The 15075-nt window shown below is 36.8% G+C and overlaps 1 protein-coding gene across 1 annotated transcript; it reads left to right on the top strand.

Annotated features, from left to right (window-relative positions):
• Positions 1-1600: 1600 nt before the first annotated feature.
• On the top strand, positions 1601-12590 carry LOC107878025. Its single transcript, XM_016724893.2, has 2 exons — positions 1601-2345; positions 12189-12590. Exons 1-2 carry the CDS (start codon positions 1869-1871, stop codon positions 12231-12233), a joined length of 522 nt encoding a protein of 173 aa, XP_016580379.1. The 5' UTR covers positions 1601-1868; the 3' UTR covers positions 12234-12590.
• Positions 12591-15075: the final 2485 nt, after the last annotated feature.

Consider the following 15075-nt stretch of genomic DNA (forward strand, 5'->3'; position numbering starts at 1 on the left):
ATGCAAAGTGCAAGTGGAAGGAAGATACATATAAATATACAAGATCAAGAAATGAGTATAATATATTAACAATTAAAGGAAGAGATATACGGTAGTTTCATAGCTAGGTATATATATATACATATAGAGATGAAGTCAATCTCAAAGTATAACCTAAATTATCAAGTCTTCACTTTTAAGGCCTCATTATAGTCCTATTAATATATAACACTATCATACTCAAGGTTTCTAATCCATATGTCGAAACATGAGACAAACATTCATAATAATGCAACCGTAAGATGGAAGATGCTGGAAACATACCTCAAATATCGATACCGAATCAATTACCAATTTGTCCTAAACTAGCCATAATAATAATCATAACTATGATAATAACAATGTCAACAATTGCACTATTAATCGGCTATTTCAGACAACTAATTGCCTAGTCGAGCCTATGCATACCCCTACTGCCCCAGGCTTGGAAGATTCAATCAATATATAACAACAAAAGGCACAGTCATCACCCATATCTATGTAACCATCCCATATCGAGCGATAGACATAGGTATGCACATGCAAGACTAAATGCAATAGAATCCACAATACCATAATCATCATCATCATAACCATCATCATTATAATCAACCTTCATCTTTGCCGACTTCATCATTAGACTCTGACCCTACTAAAAGAGGCACAACATTTTCCACAACCTCAAGATCTTCATCAATGTCATAAAAACATACACATCAAGCTCATCACCATCTTTTAACTCCTTCTCAAACTCCAATAATTGACTATCATAAGTGATTTGAACTAAACCACCACCATCTATATGTTGACAATAGAACCCTTAACTTTTGAGTACTCAAGATCTTTGGTGTAGGAAAGAAATTTAACAAGACTGAAATGGTCTTTATCAATGGCAACAACAAAAATATCTAACTAACCTTTATAACTAAGATTAGGATCGGATACAATTATTCCCCCATGATGAAAACAAGTCAAAATATAGCTGTCAATTTTTCCAACAAATCCCTGAAGATTCTGAACAAAATGAAATACCCAAAATACCCTTAAATTTAAAAGTACCAAAATAACCCTATATTATCAGTGAAATCTCCAAAAGAAACCCTAAATTAGTGAAATCCCCAAGAAGCCAACAAAAAAAGCCCTACTTTGTAACTGAAATCACAAAAAAATCCTAAAAACACAAATTCAACCAACACTATAAAGCGGTAAACAGTCCAAATAGCAAGAGAAAATACAAACTTAAAGAAAAAGTTTAGTTCGACCTCCAATTTCTTCAAATATAAACTAAATTTCTTCAAATTCGTCACTAAAAATGAAGCAATACTTTCATGCAAGCATTGTACCTGTAAAATACACCGCAAATAGTTACAAATCACTAACATTAAAAGAAGAATCGAAGGAAAAATGGAAAAAATTAATAACACGTACAAAGGGGAAAGGAATAGGGTTTCAATCGGATTTAGAAATTGCAAATTGATTTGGGATTTTCTGATTTCCCCCCTTTTAGTGGATGTGGATGATGTGGAAAGGTACTGGTACTTGACATGTTTTAATTGACATGCAAAATCCACATGTATGGATTGAAATACATGCAGATGATTTTAATTAGGTAAAAATATGTCAAAGTGACACACTTTAAGGCTACTTTTAGGTATTTAAAATGTATGTCGTTCACTTGTGGTAGAAGTCACATTTTGATAACGTGAAACAAACAATTCCCAAGAAGCAGCTGTCTTGACCTCTTTCCCATCCACGCAAAAACTCCAAAACAATACTCTTTTAAAGCATTAGATTAGTAGATTTTCCAAAATACGAAACAAAAATAATCGACATATAATCCGTCAAGAAGAATGGTTTTCAATCAAAGAATCCAATTGAGTATTCTCCTACTACTCCTCTTATCTCCGTCCCTATCTACCAATTCTGCAAACACAACGGTATACCAAATCCTCACAAAATACAATCTTCCTCAAGGTCTTTTACCTAGCTCTGTAAAATCCTACTCTCTTTCCGACGATGGCACCTTCAAAGTTGTACTGGAGAAGCCTTGTTATGTGGAGTTTGAATATTTAGTTTATTATGCTGACAAGATTACCGGGAAGCTAAGTATTGGGTCGATTACTGACTTAGAAGGAATCCAAGTTAAAAGATTCTTGTTATGGTTGAATGTGAATGAGATTCGAGTAGATTTGCCAACTTCTGGTAGTATTTACTTTCAAGTTGGGTTCATTAATAAGAGGCTTGATGTCAAACAGTTTGAAACTGTTCATGATTGCCGGGACAATTCGTTGGCCTTGTGTGGAACATCTCTCAGACAGGTTCTACAGGTGATTTTCAAGTTCATTCTGTTTGATTGATTTTTTCCATTCCAATTTGTTTGTCCTGTTTTGACTTTGACAGGAAGTTTAAGAAAGTTAAAAAGAATCTTTTTGAATCTTGTGGTCTTATATAAACGTGGTTTTTCTCTTCACTGAAGGGTCAATATTGATAGTGTTGTGCAAAATGTGAGGAGCCCTGCATGGAATAAATAATTGCCTAAAGGAATTGAAAAAATTGTTGTGTTACATGCCAAGACTTGCAATGATCTGACAAGATTTTGTGTATATGGTTCTATATTGTAGACTAAATACTGACACCTAAAATGCACAAGGAAGCAGGATATCCCTAGACATAGAAACTAGGATTTGTAGATGGAAATAGGTTGGAAGGAAAGTGACAACCTTACCTTTCACGGGGTGCTTTATAGAGGTGCCTTAAAGCGGAAGGGAAAGGGAGAGGGGAAATTACATAGGTGGGATTCAAGTGAAGGATGAGCAGATCACAACATGTGAGCTACCCTCCAACAACAACAAAAACAAACCCGGTGTATTCCCACATAGTGGGGTTTGGGGAGGGTAAGATGCATACCACTACCTCCAGAGAAGTAGAAAAGTTGTTTCCGATAGACCCCCGGCTCAAGACAAGGAATAATAATCAAATCCTTAATAAAGCATGTAACAAGATGACATGACATAAATACGACACCCTCAAGGAATAGTACACAAAGACTAGTAAACAAGTTCGTAATAAAGCATGAAACAAAGTGGCATAACAAGAATAATACACCCACCAAGTAAAACCCTACCCTAACGACCCAAACTGGCACTAGCCTTTTATCCTAATTCGCGTCCTCCAGATCTTCCTATCTAGGGCCATGTCCTCAGTGGGCTGTAACAACTCCATGTCCTGCCTAATCACCTCTCTCCAGTATTTCTTCGACCTACCCCTACCCCTCCTGAAACCATCCAAAGCTAGCCTCTCACACCTACGAACCGGGGCATCCGTGCCCCTCCTCATCGCGTGTCCGAACCATCTCAATCGGACTTCCCGCATCTTGTCCTCCACCGAAGTCACTCCAACCTTCTCCCGGATAGACTCATTCCGAACTCTATCACCCCTAGTAAGCCCACACATCCAACGCAACATCCGCATTTCCTCCACCTTTAATTTTTGAATGTGAGCTACCTCCAACCCCTCTTTTTGTGGATTAAATGGCTCTTTTAGAACATTGAGAAAAAATATTAATTTAATCCATCCTCGTAACTTCTTCTCTACTTTTCTGTTGGTCAAGTTGAACAACTAATGGAGCTTGCAAAATCATGTTGGAATCTAGGTCACATATATGGGCAAATCAAACCCAGAAAGGAAGTGAAAGTGCAAGTTCAGTGATGTAACACATAAGGCGGAAGTGGAAATGAAGATCGATGCACAAATCATACCCGATAAAGGAAACTTTAAGTATCTTGGGTCCATAAATCCAAGGAGACATGGAGATTATGATGATGCTATATATTGGAGCGGGGTGGGTGAAATGGAGGCTCGCTTCTATTATAAGAATGCACCACCAAGATTTAATGATAAATTCTACAAAGTGGTGGTTTGACCAACATTGTTGAATGGGACAAAGTGTTGGCCAATCAAGAATGTTCATGTTTAGAAGATGAATATAGCAGAGATAAGGATGCTCAGATGGATGTGTTGACATTCTAGAAAGATATGCTTAGAAACAAAGTTATAAAGAACAAGGTGTGAGTGGCCCCCGTGGTAGACCAGATGAGGGAAGCGAGATTGAGATGGCTTTGACATGTGAAGATGAGGTGCGTAGATATGCCAACAAGAAGGTGTAAGAGGTTGGCTATAGTAGGAGCTAAGAGAGGTAGAGATAGGTCGAAGAAGAACTGGGAGGAGCTGATTAGACAAGACATGGCTCAACTCCAACTTACTCACAACATGACCCTAGCTAGGAAGTTATAGAGATTGAGGATTAGAGTAGACGGTTAGTAGTTAGCCGAGTGTTGCTGCACTTTTTGAGAGAAGTGGCTAGCCTCATCCCCCCTTCTATTCGTAGTAGTAGTTAGTATTCATTTAATTTCTTATCTTCAACGTGTGATACTATCTGTTGTTTCATTTGCTCTATATCTTTACTATTGTGCTATCCTATTTTCCCTGCTTTGAAAACTTCTCTTTTGAGCCGAGGGTCTACAAAAAAACAACCGCTCTACCCTACAGAGGTAGGGATATGGTTTGTGTACATCCTACCCTTCCCAGAACCCACTTATGGGATTACACTAGATATGTTATTGTTGTTTTATAAATGGGATAAATTAAACATATCAAATTGAAAATTGTCTTATCCTTTTCTTCTTTGCAAAGTTGTTGAGCAATAAATCTTTAGTCAAGGAAAGCTTGATTAACATCTACATATGTTAGTTTCATTGTCAAACCATGTCACTGATTAAATGTCAATGTTTGGTGGTCTAGATAATTCCTTGTTCATTGATTTGTTCCCCATAAATGCTCTTGTATTTGAAGTTGTTGCGAGTTTTTATTCTATTAGAGGAAGGATGTCTCCTATGCAACTGTTTATTGTGCTAATGTTTGTAGAGTTGGTTCTATATTGTTTCCATGGCAAGATCAGGAAAAAACTTTTCTCCAGGTTCTTATTTTTACTCTTGGACTCTCGGTTCATTCATTGCTTCTTGTGTTGTCTCTCTTACTGGCTTTGACAGAGGTCCAATTCTACTGCTCAAACTTCTTTGCAACAAAAGACATATAAGGAATAGGAATTAGTTATCTGAAGCGTCGTCCTTCTCTAGGTTTTTCTCATTGTTTCTGTTTTACTTGCTTAATTCACAACTTGCTCAACGGAATGTTGGTTTTCTTAGAAATCTATTGAGAACAAAGGACAAATAAGGACACAGACTGTTTCCTTTATCTAATGTTAAGTAAAGATGAAAGTGATGGTATCATCTTGGAGAATTACTATCTATTTGGTTGGATGAAGCCATTAATCAACAAAATTATTATTTAGGTTGGCAAACTTCGTTTCAGCTAATTTTGTCTCAAATGATGTTTTGCGATACCATTGCTTGAAATTTTGTGTATTAACATATCTACAACAGGTCATCATACAGTCCTGAATGTCAGTCGTTGGTGCTTTTATTCACCGTAAAAGAAGCTGGTATACTGATGAAGTTACTGTCTTATGCATATTATTTTCAAAATGACCTGTCTGAAGAGATTAACGGAAATGCATAGGATTTAGATAGATAAATTAAATACATAGGATTTAGATTGAATAGAAGCAATCAAAATTGAATAACATTTGTAGAGTCTGGTTTTCGTTTCTTTTTTTTTGATAAAGGCAAAATTCTATATATTAACAGGTATACTATACCAACTGTATAGTCCCACAAAAATAAGAAGCAATTACAAGTAAAAGGAAGCCTTCCTATCTATGTTTCTCTTACTGTTGTCGAAAACATCAAAAATATATTCAGCTTCTATTAAAACTGTGAGAAATAATGGAGAAAAAATATTATTGAATTGTGTGATTACATAATTACATCAAGACCTATTTATAGACACTATAGTACAATCCTTTTCCAACTAGGATTTTTTATATACCATTCCTATTTCGACTCATATTCTAACATTCCCGGAAGCTGGTGCATACAAATCATATGTACCTAGCTTGTTACAAATGTAATTAAATACGAGGACCGGTGAGAGACTTGGTGAAGATATCTGCAAGTTGATCACTTGACTTCACAAATTTTGTGACAATATCTCTTGAGAGTATCTTTTCTCCGACAAAGTGACAATCAATCTCTACGTGTTTAGTCCTTTCATGAAACATTGGATTTGATGCGATATGAAGGGTTGCGTGATTATCACACACAAGTTCCATCTTACCGGTTTCTCCGAATTTTAATTCTCTCAACAACTGTTTGATCTAAACTAGCTCGAGAGGACTGTTTCAGGCCATAGAGTGACCTGCGCAATCGACATACAAGGCTACTAGACTCCCACTGAGCAACAAAATCAGGTGGTTGCTCCATATAGACTTCTTTCTCAAGATCACCGAAAAGCATTCTTAATATCCAACTGATAAAGAGGTCAATGACGAACGACAGCAATGGATAGGAAAAGACGAACATGTGCTATTTTAGCCACTGGAGAGAAAGTGTTATTATAATCAAGCTCAAATATTTGCGTGTATCCTTTGGTAATAAGGCGAGCCTTAAGCCGATCAAAACCTGACCGTCTCGTCCAACTTTGACTACATAAACCCAACGGCAACCAACAATAGATTTACCTGCATGAAGGGAAACAAGCTCCCAAGTACCACTCGCATGTAAAGCAAACATCTCATCTATCATAGCCTGTTTCCATCCTGAATGAGAAAGTGCTTCACCTACAGTCTTAGGAATGGAAATAGAGAACAAAAACGATACAAAACCAAAATGGGGTGATGATAACTCAAGAAAGTTAATGTGGGTTAGCATTACTGGTGGAACGCATACCTTTTTGAAGTGCAACTGATTGGCTAGGAGAAGGCAAGTTCGCAGTAGGAGCAACGTCCGATGCATGACATGAATCATCTGGGACTAATGGTTGATGCGGAAGACGATGATAAGTCAGAAGTGGTGCGGCTGGAGACATAGAAGTAACTGTTGATTCCTCAAAGGTTGTTCGGATAAGTCTGGAGATACAGGTAAGACCAAGGATGGTGCGAGTAAGACCGGAGATATGGGTAAAATCTTAGAGATACCAGGATGATCAGAAGATATATAGTAAGGTCGAGATTGAAAAAAAGTGACATTGGCGGACATAAAGTAGTGATGAAGATCCGGTGAATAACAACGATACCCTTGTTGAACTCGAGAGTAACCAAGGAAGACACACTTGAGAGCACGAGGGGCTAATTTATCTTTTCCAGGGGCTAAGTTATAAACAAAGCATGCGCTCCCAAAGACACGAGGGGGGATAGAGTAGAGATGTGACTGTGAAAACAATATAGAATGGGGAACCTTATTCTGAATGGAAGATAATGACATTCTATTAATTAGATAACAAGATGTGAGGACTGCATCGGCCCAAAAATGCAGCGGAACATGGGATTCAACGAGAAGAGTGCGAGCAGTCTCAAGAAGATGCCTATTTTTTCTTTCTGTTATACCATTCTGCTGAAGGGTGTATGGACAAGATGTTTGGTGAAGAATTCTTTGATGAGTCATAAACTCCTGAAACTGAGAGGATAAGTATTCTAAGGCATTATCACTACGAAAAGTACGAATAAAAACACCAAATTGAGTTTGTATTTCAGCACAAAAACTTTTGAATATAGAAAATATCTCAGAACATTCTTCATTAAGAAAACCCAAGTACATTTTGAAAAATCATCAATGAAACTAACAAAATAACGAAAACCTAAGGGTGAACCGACTCTACTAGGACCCCAAACATCAGAATGAGCTAATGAGAAAATAAACTCTGAACGACTCAATACTGTGTGAGAAAGTAGCATGGGTGTGTTTCCCAAGTTGACATGACTCACAATCTAATGTGGATAAACTAGACAAACTAGGCACCATCTTTTGTATCTTGGATAGACTTGGATATCCCAAATGTTTGTGAATTAGGTCTGGAGGGTCTATAACGGAGCATGCTGTGAAGGAATTTGAAGAGGTAAGATGGTAAAGGTCTTTTGATTCATGTCCTGCGCCAATCATCTATCCCGTACTGCGGTCTTGCATTAGAAAAGAGTCATAAAAAAGTTATGCTGCAATGAAGGGCATGTGTCAAACACCTAACAGATGCAAGTTTAAAAGGATAACTAGGGACATAAAGAACGGAGTCTAGAGGGATAGAAGATAGGGGTTTGGCTTGTCCAACTCCTTTTGGTTGTGTTCGGATCCTATTGGCTAAAGTAATAGTAGGAAGAGATTGTGAATAAACAATATCAGACAAAAGTGATTTGTTACCAGAAATATAATTAGAAGAACCTGAGTCCACAACCCATGATCCAATATTACTAGACTGTGAAACACAAGCAAAAGGATTACCAGCAGCAGAAGCATCAGGCTGGGCAACCGAGGCTACTTGTGGAGATGTCTGCTTACTTGCTCGATACTGAAGGAACTCATCATATTCTGTTTGGGCAATATGAGCATTGTTGGATGATCGATTAGGCTGTAGAGATATCTGCTTACTTGCTCGATTCCGAAGGAACTCATTGTATTCCTTTACAGCAATAGGATCATAACTGGGTGGTGGACCATGCAAATTATGAAATATATCTTGAGTGTGTCTAACTTTATGACAATAACTACACTTCGATCGAGATTTTCTAGAACGACCTCCTCCTCACCGATTTTTCATAGGCTGATATGTTCGTTTTTCTATGATTTGAGATGCAATAATAGAAGAGTCAACATCGGGTGATGAAATTACTTTGTGACTAGGAGGCGCGGCAAGACGAAGCAGACGAGAGAATAACTCATCAATTGTGAGAACCATAGGACTAACTAAAATCTGATCACGTACAACATCATGGTCAGTAGAAAGTCCAGCAAGTGTAAAAACTAAAAACATCTGTTTGTGCTCTTGTTGTTTTTCCACATCCACAATGGCTGGCATCAATGTATCAAATTCTTCCATGATTGCTTGTACTTGTCCCAAGTAAGTAGACATTTCGGATTCTTGTTTCTTCAAGTTGGTCATGCGAGATATCACATCATAAAAACGAGATATATCATTAGTGTATAAAGCACGAGCCTTTTCCCAAACTAAATAATACGTCTGGAATGGACGAAACAAGGGCATCAACTTGGAATCAATAGATCGCCATAAGAGACTACATAATCGAGCGTCAACTTTCTCCCATTGTTCTTTAGCTTTCATATCTTCTGCGCTAGATTTTGCCTTTTCATCTACCACACTTGCCTTGTTCGTTAAGTGATCTTGGACACCTTGACCTTTGCACTACAACTCAACCGAGGAAGCCCAGGCTAAGTAATTTGAACTTCCCATTAATGGTTCGGAAGTGATCGTAGGACTTGAACTTTCGATTCTAGTAGTTTTGGGGCCAAAAACATCATACCCCCAATAGACATCATGGAAATTTTGACTTGAAAATATCAAGAAACAGAATTAGGGTTCTGAAAATTGCAGAATTTAGGATTCTGAAAGTCGCCTGAATTAGGGTTCTGGCGACCGGAATCTATGAACTTCACTGAAACTAAAAAAAAAAAGCTGGTCGGAGTATCTGGGTGACCCCAACAGAAAAGAAAAAGTTGAAAAAGTCGACCGGAGAATGGCTCACGCACCGGCGCGTGAAGGATATCGCCGGAATTCCGGTAGGCACGTGGGGGCGCGTGGTAGGTGACTTTCCGATGGTTTTTTTGTCGGATTGTTGTCGCCTGAGCTTTCCAATCCTCTTGGTGGTGTTGTATTTTGCACACAACCCACAAAACAGATAATGACACAAATCAGCCACCAAAAATTGACGCACAGTGACTTTTTTTTTTCATGAAGTTTCTCACCAATTCTTTGATACCATGTGAGAAATAATGGAGAAAAAATATTATTGAATTGTGTGTTTACATATTTACATCGACCCTATTTATAGACACTATAGTACAATCCTTTTCCAAGTAGGATTTTTTATATACTATTCCTATTTCTACTCATATTCTAACAAAAACATTCCTGTTTATAACAAAAATAATAAAGGACTTAGCATTTCATCTTCAAGTTCTGGATGTTACCATGTTTCTCCTCAAAATACCTCTGGTTTCTCTCTTTTCAAACAGTCCACCCTATACATGCTGGGATAATGCTCCATCTCTTCTTTTGGTTGGTCAAATTTTCATCTCTGCCCCATCCGTTTAGTACTTCCCTTGTGCTTCCTGCCATCATCCACCACCTAATTACCCTCAGGTTGATGAAGATTTTCCATATCTGATCTGTCACTACAATGTAAAAAGAGATGGTTGGTTGTCTTTGCATGTTCTCCACATAAGTAACATCTGGAGCATAGCTTGTACCCCCCTCTTTTCACATTATCCTATGTCAATACTGCTTCCTTGGCCACAAGCAATGGAATGCATGCTACTTAATATGGAATCTTGACTCTCCAGATCAGCTTCCATGGCCAGCAGCCCACTTGATTGTTGGGCTAGTTTTGTTTTCTGTATGCATCTCTCACAGAAAACTTGTCTATTCCTTTGCCATTCCATAGTGCTTTTGAACTCAGATAGTGTACTATATAATTCAGTTATTCTTCCCAATTTCCAATCATTTAGGAATCTTCTTGAAGGTATGGTCCATTACTTCAGCCAACGTTGCCTCCTGGTTTTGGCATAAATTGTAGATGTGTGGATATATTTGTTTCAAGGGTCCCTCACCAATCCAATTCTCCTCCCAAAAAAGATATTTTCATGTCATTCCCATTAGAGACAAAAGCACTTGATGATTTCTTCCCATCTGTCCTAACCTTGGAGTTACCTGGTACCTATTGCGATGGGAGGTGGCAGATATCCCTTAGAACTAGTCAAGGTTTGTGCAATTTGTCCCGGACACCACAGTTAAAAAAAAAACCAAAGTTTTCAGCTGATTTTGATTTTTACTTTATCTATTGTTGTGCTCAGATCGTACAATCTTCAACTTGTCCAAACTGAGCTAATTTTGTTCTAGAAACTAGGTCAACCAAAATAAACAAAATTGTAGAGACTTTGTAGCTTCTCCCGCCCTTCACCCACTTTTTCCCCATCCCCCTGTCTGCGATTTCTCATACCTATACCAACTCCCTGTAATCTAGTGATCATGCTCCAATGTTATGGCCAAACCCTACCGGTCCATCATCCATGTGGGGGGTTGGGCACTGTGTTTGCTGGGTTCCACAACGGGATGGTGAGGTTACAGGGAGTTCAGTAGCTGGAGCAGTTGAAGACGGTGATGGAGGACACTAAAAGGTAGTGAAAATTTTGGATTTGTGCTTAATCATATCGACTCTTTAACCAGAGGACTATGTTGGTTTTTTTCCTTTACTAATAAGGTGATGGTAAAATGTTTCAAGTGAGGGTGGACAAGCGAAGTAAATTTTCATTGATGTACTACTTTCAACATGAAAGGTGATAAGACCTCAGTGCAATTGTAGCATCTTTGTTTTAACCTGGTCTACATCTTGTGCAAATGCCTCTTCGATTGTACTTCTTGGGGGAGGATGAAAACATGTTATACACATGGTACTTGATGAGATTTATCATTTCAAAGTTTTATCAACTTTACCGTATTAGTGCTTCCTGATGGGATGTCTAACCCTCACCTTTTATGGTTCCAAAGGTCAACGATAGCAATTTCTTATTTTATTGAACCATATTCTCAAAGAGTTTTAACCTTTCAAGTCAAAAGAATCATAATGTGCTATATGAAAGCTCTTGTAACGAGCAAAGTTTTTGACTGTTAATTTCCATTTATAGATAGATTGATTCTGCAGTAATTGTTTTGGTTCAGTTTACTATTGGTAGTTATTGTATATCTGATGGTTAAGTGAAAACCCCCTTCGTAACTTGATAACACCTCAACAGATAACAAGACAATTGGAATGTTATAACAATGGCTACTTTTGTTTTCATTTCTCTCTCTCTGTGCACCCTTCATGCAGACACTGCTATCTACTTCGTTTAGTAGATGTAGAACTCTGGGAATTCTGTTGGGTTGATATTTTACTCTTGCAATTCTCTTCATATGTTGGAAAGAGGAGAAAAACATAATCATACTGGTCTGAACTTTATCTTCTTGTCAGTATTTGATATTTCAGACTGACTGGTTTGTCATTTTTACAGCTTCCGGCTCCTGTCAATAATATGGAAATGCTTATTACAGAGTAGCCTGGGACCTAATACACATCTCAAGCTAAAAGTTGGAGCAGCTGGTGGTATCATCTACTTCACTTATTCTGTTATTCACTTCTTTGAAGTCAGGGTCGCTAATGCTGCATGTATCAGGTGTATGATCAAGTTAATTAAGATACCACGAATATGTCATGTATAACGAGTTCATCAACTATATAGTTTTGAATTTGATGTTCTCTTCCTCACCTCCTTCCCTCTTCCCCCAGTTTCCACGAAAAGATTTGCGGGAAAATGTCAGAACTAGACAAAGAAATGGATAGAACCCAGTGCTGGAGTTGAATTTTAAATTTTATTTGGATGATTAAGGGTAATAACCAGAGGAAATTAGTAGCTTCTTTTATTGTTACTGCGTTTGTTGCTGCTGCAACCCTAGTTACATAACACTCGTTAAGGAATGTACAACTAATTAATCCAAAAATTGATCTTAAAGACTTGAGCAGGAGCATGATTCTCCTCGTTGTAAAGATGTACTCAAAAACTTGAGAATGGGAAAACCAAACCATTTTTAGGAGTTACTTCCTCCGTTCACTTTTATTTGTCCTTATTTCAACGGAAAGGGGCTAAAAACACCCCTTGTTAGTTTTTTGGCATAAAAATGCCTCTTTACTAAATATTTGATAAAAAAATGTCTCTTCCTCTTAACAGTTTTTCATCAAGCATGCCAACTGTGTAAAAAGAAGCATGCCACTTGTGTAAAAAGGGTTACGTAGCCAAGCCACATCATCATCTACGTGTAAAATCCCCTCTTTAATTCCATCAACCCAATTTATCACCCAATTAGACCCAAAAGGAAAAAAATTCGATCCAAGAGTCAAATAAAAAAATGTAAAAGATACCTTGGGGCTTGGACCTAGGGGTGGGCATGGTATGGTATATACCGAATGGCTTTTCGAAATCGAAATTTTTTATACTGTGGTATGGATGTTATGGTATTTGGTAAGAGTTTTAAATTATTTTGGTATTTGATACGGTATTTGGTATTTATGCAATAAATATCGAAATACCGTATACCGCACCGAAGTTTTTTAATAATATATAAAACTCATGTATATTATATTTAAGATTATTAAATATATTTATATATCATCCATTAGTCAATTGAACATAAAAGTAATTTTTATTTAGAAATAAATTTTTTGGGAAGCTTATTATTTAGGAGTACTATGCTTAAGTTTAGGTAATGTTGTTCAGAGATTGCATCTTGGACTACTTAATCGTGATTAAAATGTTCTTTTTGTGTAATTGATTAACAAAGGTAGTTGTTAGTCTTATATGATTGAGACGTTTTTAAAGTTTAAAGTTATAGTTTTTTTATAGGCAAAATGGTTCAGTGGACCTTTGTACTATGTCCGTATGTAAGTTGGACACTTCTACTTATATGTTTGTCATCTGAACCTCTGAACCCACTAAAAAGCAACATTTTGCATCTTTTGACCATTGATTTTGTCTATATGGCATTGAAATGGCTGACTAGGACTAAGAGAGTGTAGTCACTCGCCTAAGGTGTGAGGGTCAATTTTTTATCAATTTTATATTAAAATAATTTTAAAAAATAAAAATAATATTAAAATTTTTAAAAAATTAAAAAGGACCTGCCTTGTTTTCCTCCGTCTTTTTAATTTAAAAATATTTTTAAAAATAATAAAATTTAAAAAAAAAATAATAAAAAAAACCTCCCCAACCCCCTTCCCCCGTTCAACCATCCTCACCCCACCACAGCCAACCTCACCCCGCCCCACTGCAACCCCCATTCAGCCACCTCTACCCCACCCCAGCCCTCTCTCCCTATGCCGGCAAGCACCACTGTAGTGTCCCTCCCCCCACGAGTTGTACTCACCCAACAGCAAAAATGACATCTGCTCCTTTATGAACTTCCCTTCTACTCACAAAAATCTAATTTTCCTCCCTCACATCTCAATCCCAATCTGCTTGATACAATTTGATTCACACGCATAATAAATATAACAAATATTCACATATAGTAAGACTCTCAGATCCTTACCATTAAAATACACACGAAACAAAGAAATATAGAAGACAATACCTCACCGAAAAATTCTTTTTTCTTCTCCACAAAAACCATCACACACTACACCACTGACCATTGAATTTCTTTTTCTTCAATCAATTCACAAAAAATTCTTAATTTTTTTTTCTTCAACCAATTCACAAAAATTTCAAGAATTTCCAACATTAAATTTTAACCAATTCACAAAAATATTCACATTGAATTTCAAGAATTTCCAACATTCTTGAATTACCCAAATCACAAAAAATTCCAAGAAAAATAAAAATTGAATCTTTACTTTGAATTTCAAGAATTTTCGACTTTCTTGAATTACCCAAATCACAAAAAAATCACAAAAATTGAGTTTTTACATTGAATTTTAAGAATTTCAAATTTTCTTAAATTACCCAAATCACAAAGAGTCTAAAGAAAATATAAAAATTAAGTCTTTATATTGAATTTTAAGTTTCTTGAATCACTCAAATCACAAACATCTCTAAAAAAAAATTTCTTTTCATACTTCTTAAATTTTTCGTACCTCACTTTTTAACTTTTGTGTAGAGCAAGAAGAAAGAAGATAAGATGATAAAAGAAAAGAAGAATGAGAAGAGCAGGAGGAAGAATAAGAAAAAGAACAAGAAATAAAGAAAGAAAGAAGTGGAAAAGAAAGAAAAAAAGGGAATAGAGAGGGGTTGTTTATTTATTTATTTATTTATTTTAATATTTAATAATTTTTATATATAAAAATGATGTGGCAGATATGGCAACTGACGTGACAGTTGATATGGGGCAATTGTATTACACTCATCG

Source organism: Capsicum annuum, chromosome 1 (assembly GCF_002878395.1).
Source record: "Capsicum annuum cultivar UCD-10X-F1 chromosome 1, UCD10Xv1.1, whole genome shotgun sequence".
Taxonomy (NCBI): domain Eukaryota; kingdom Viridiplantae; phylum Streptophyta; class Magnoliopsida; order Solanales; family Solanaceae; genus Capsicum; species Capsicum annuum.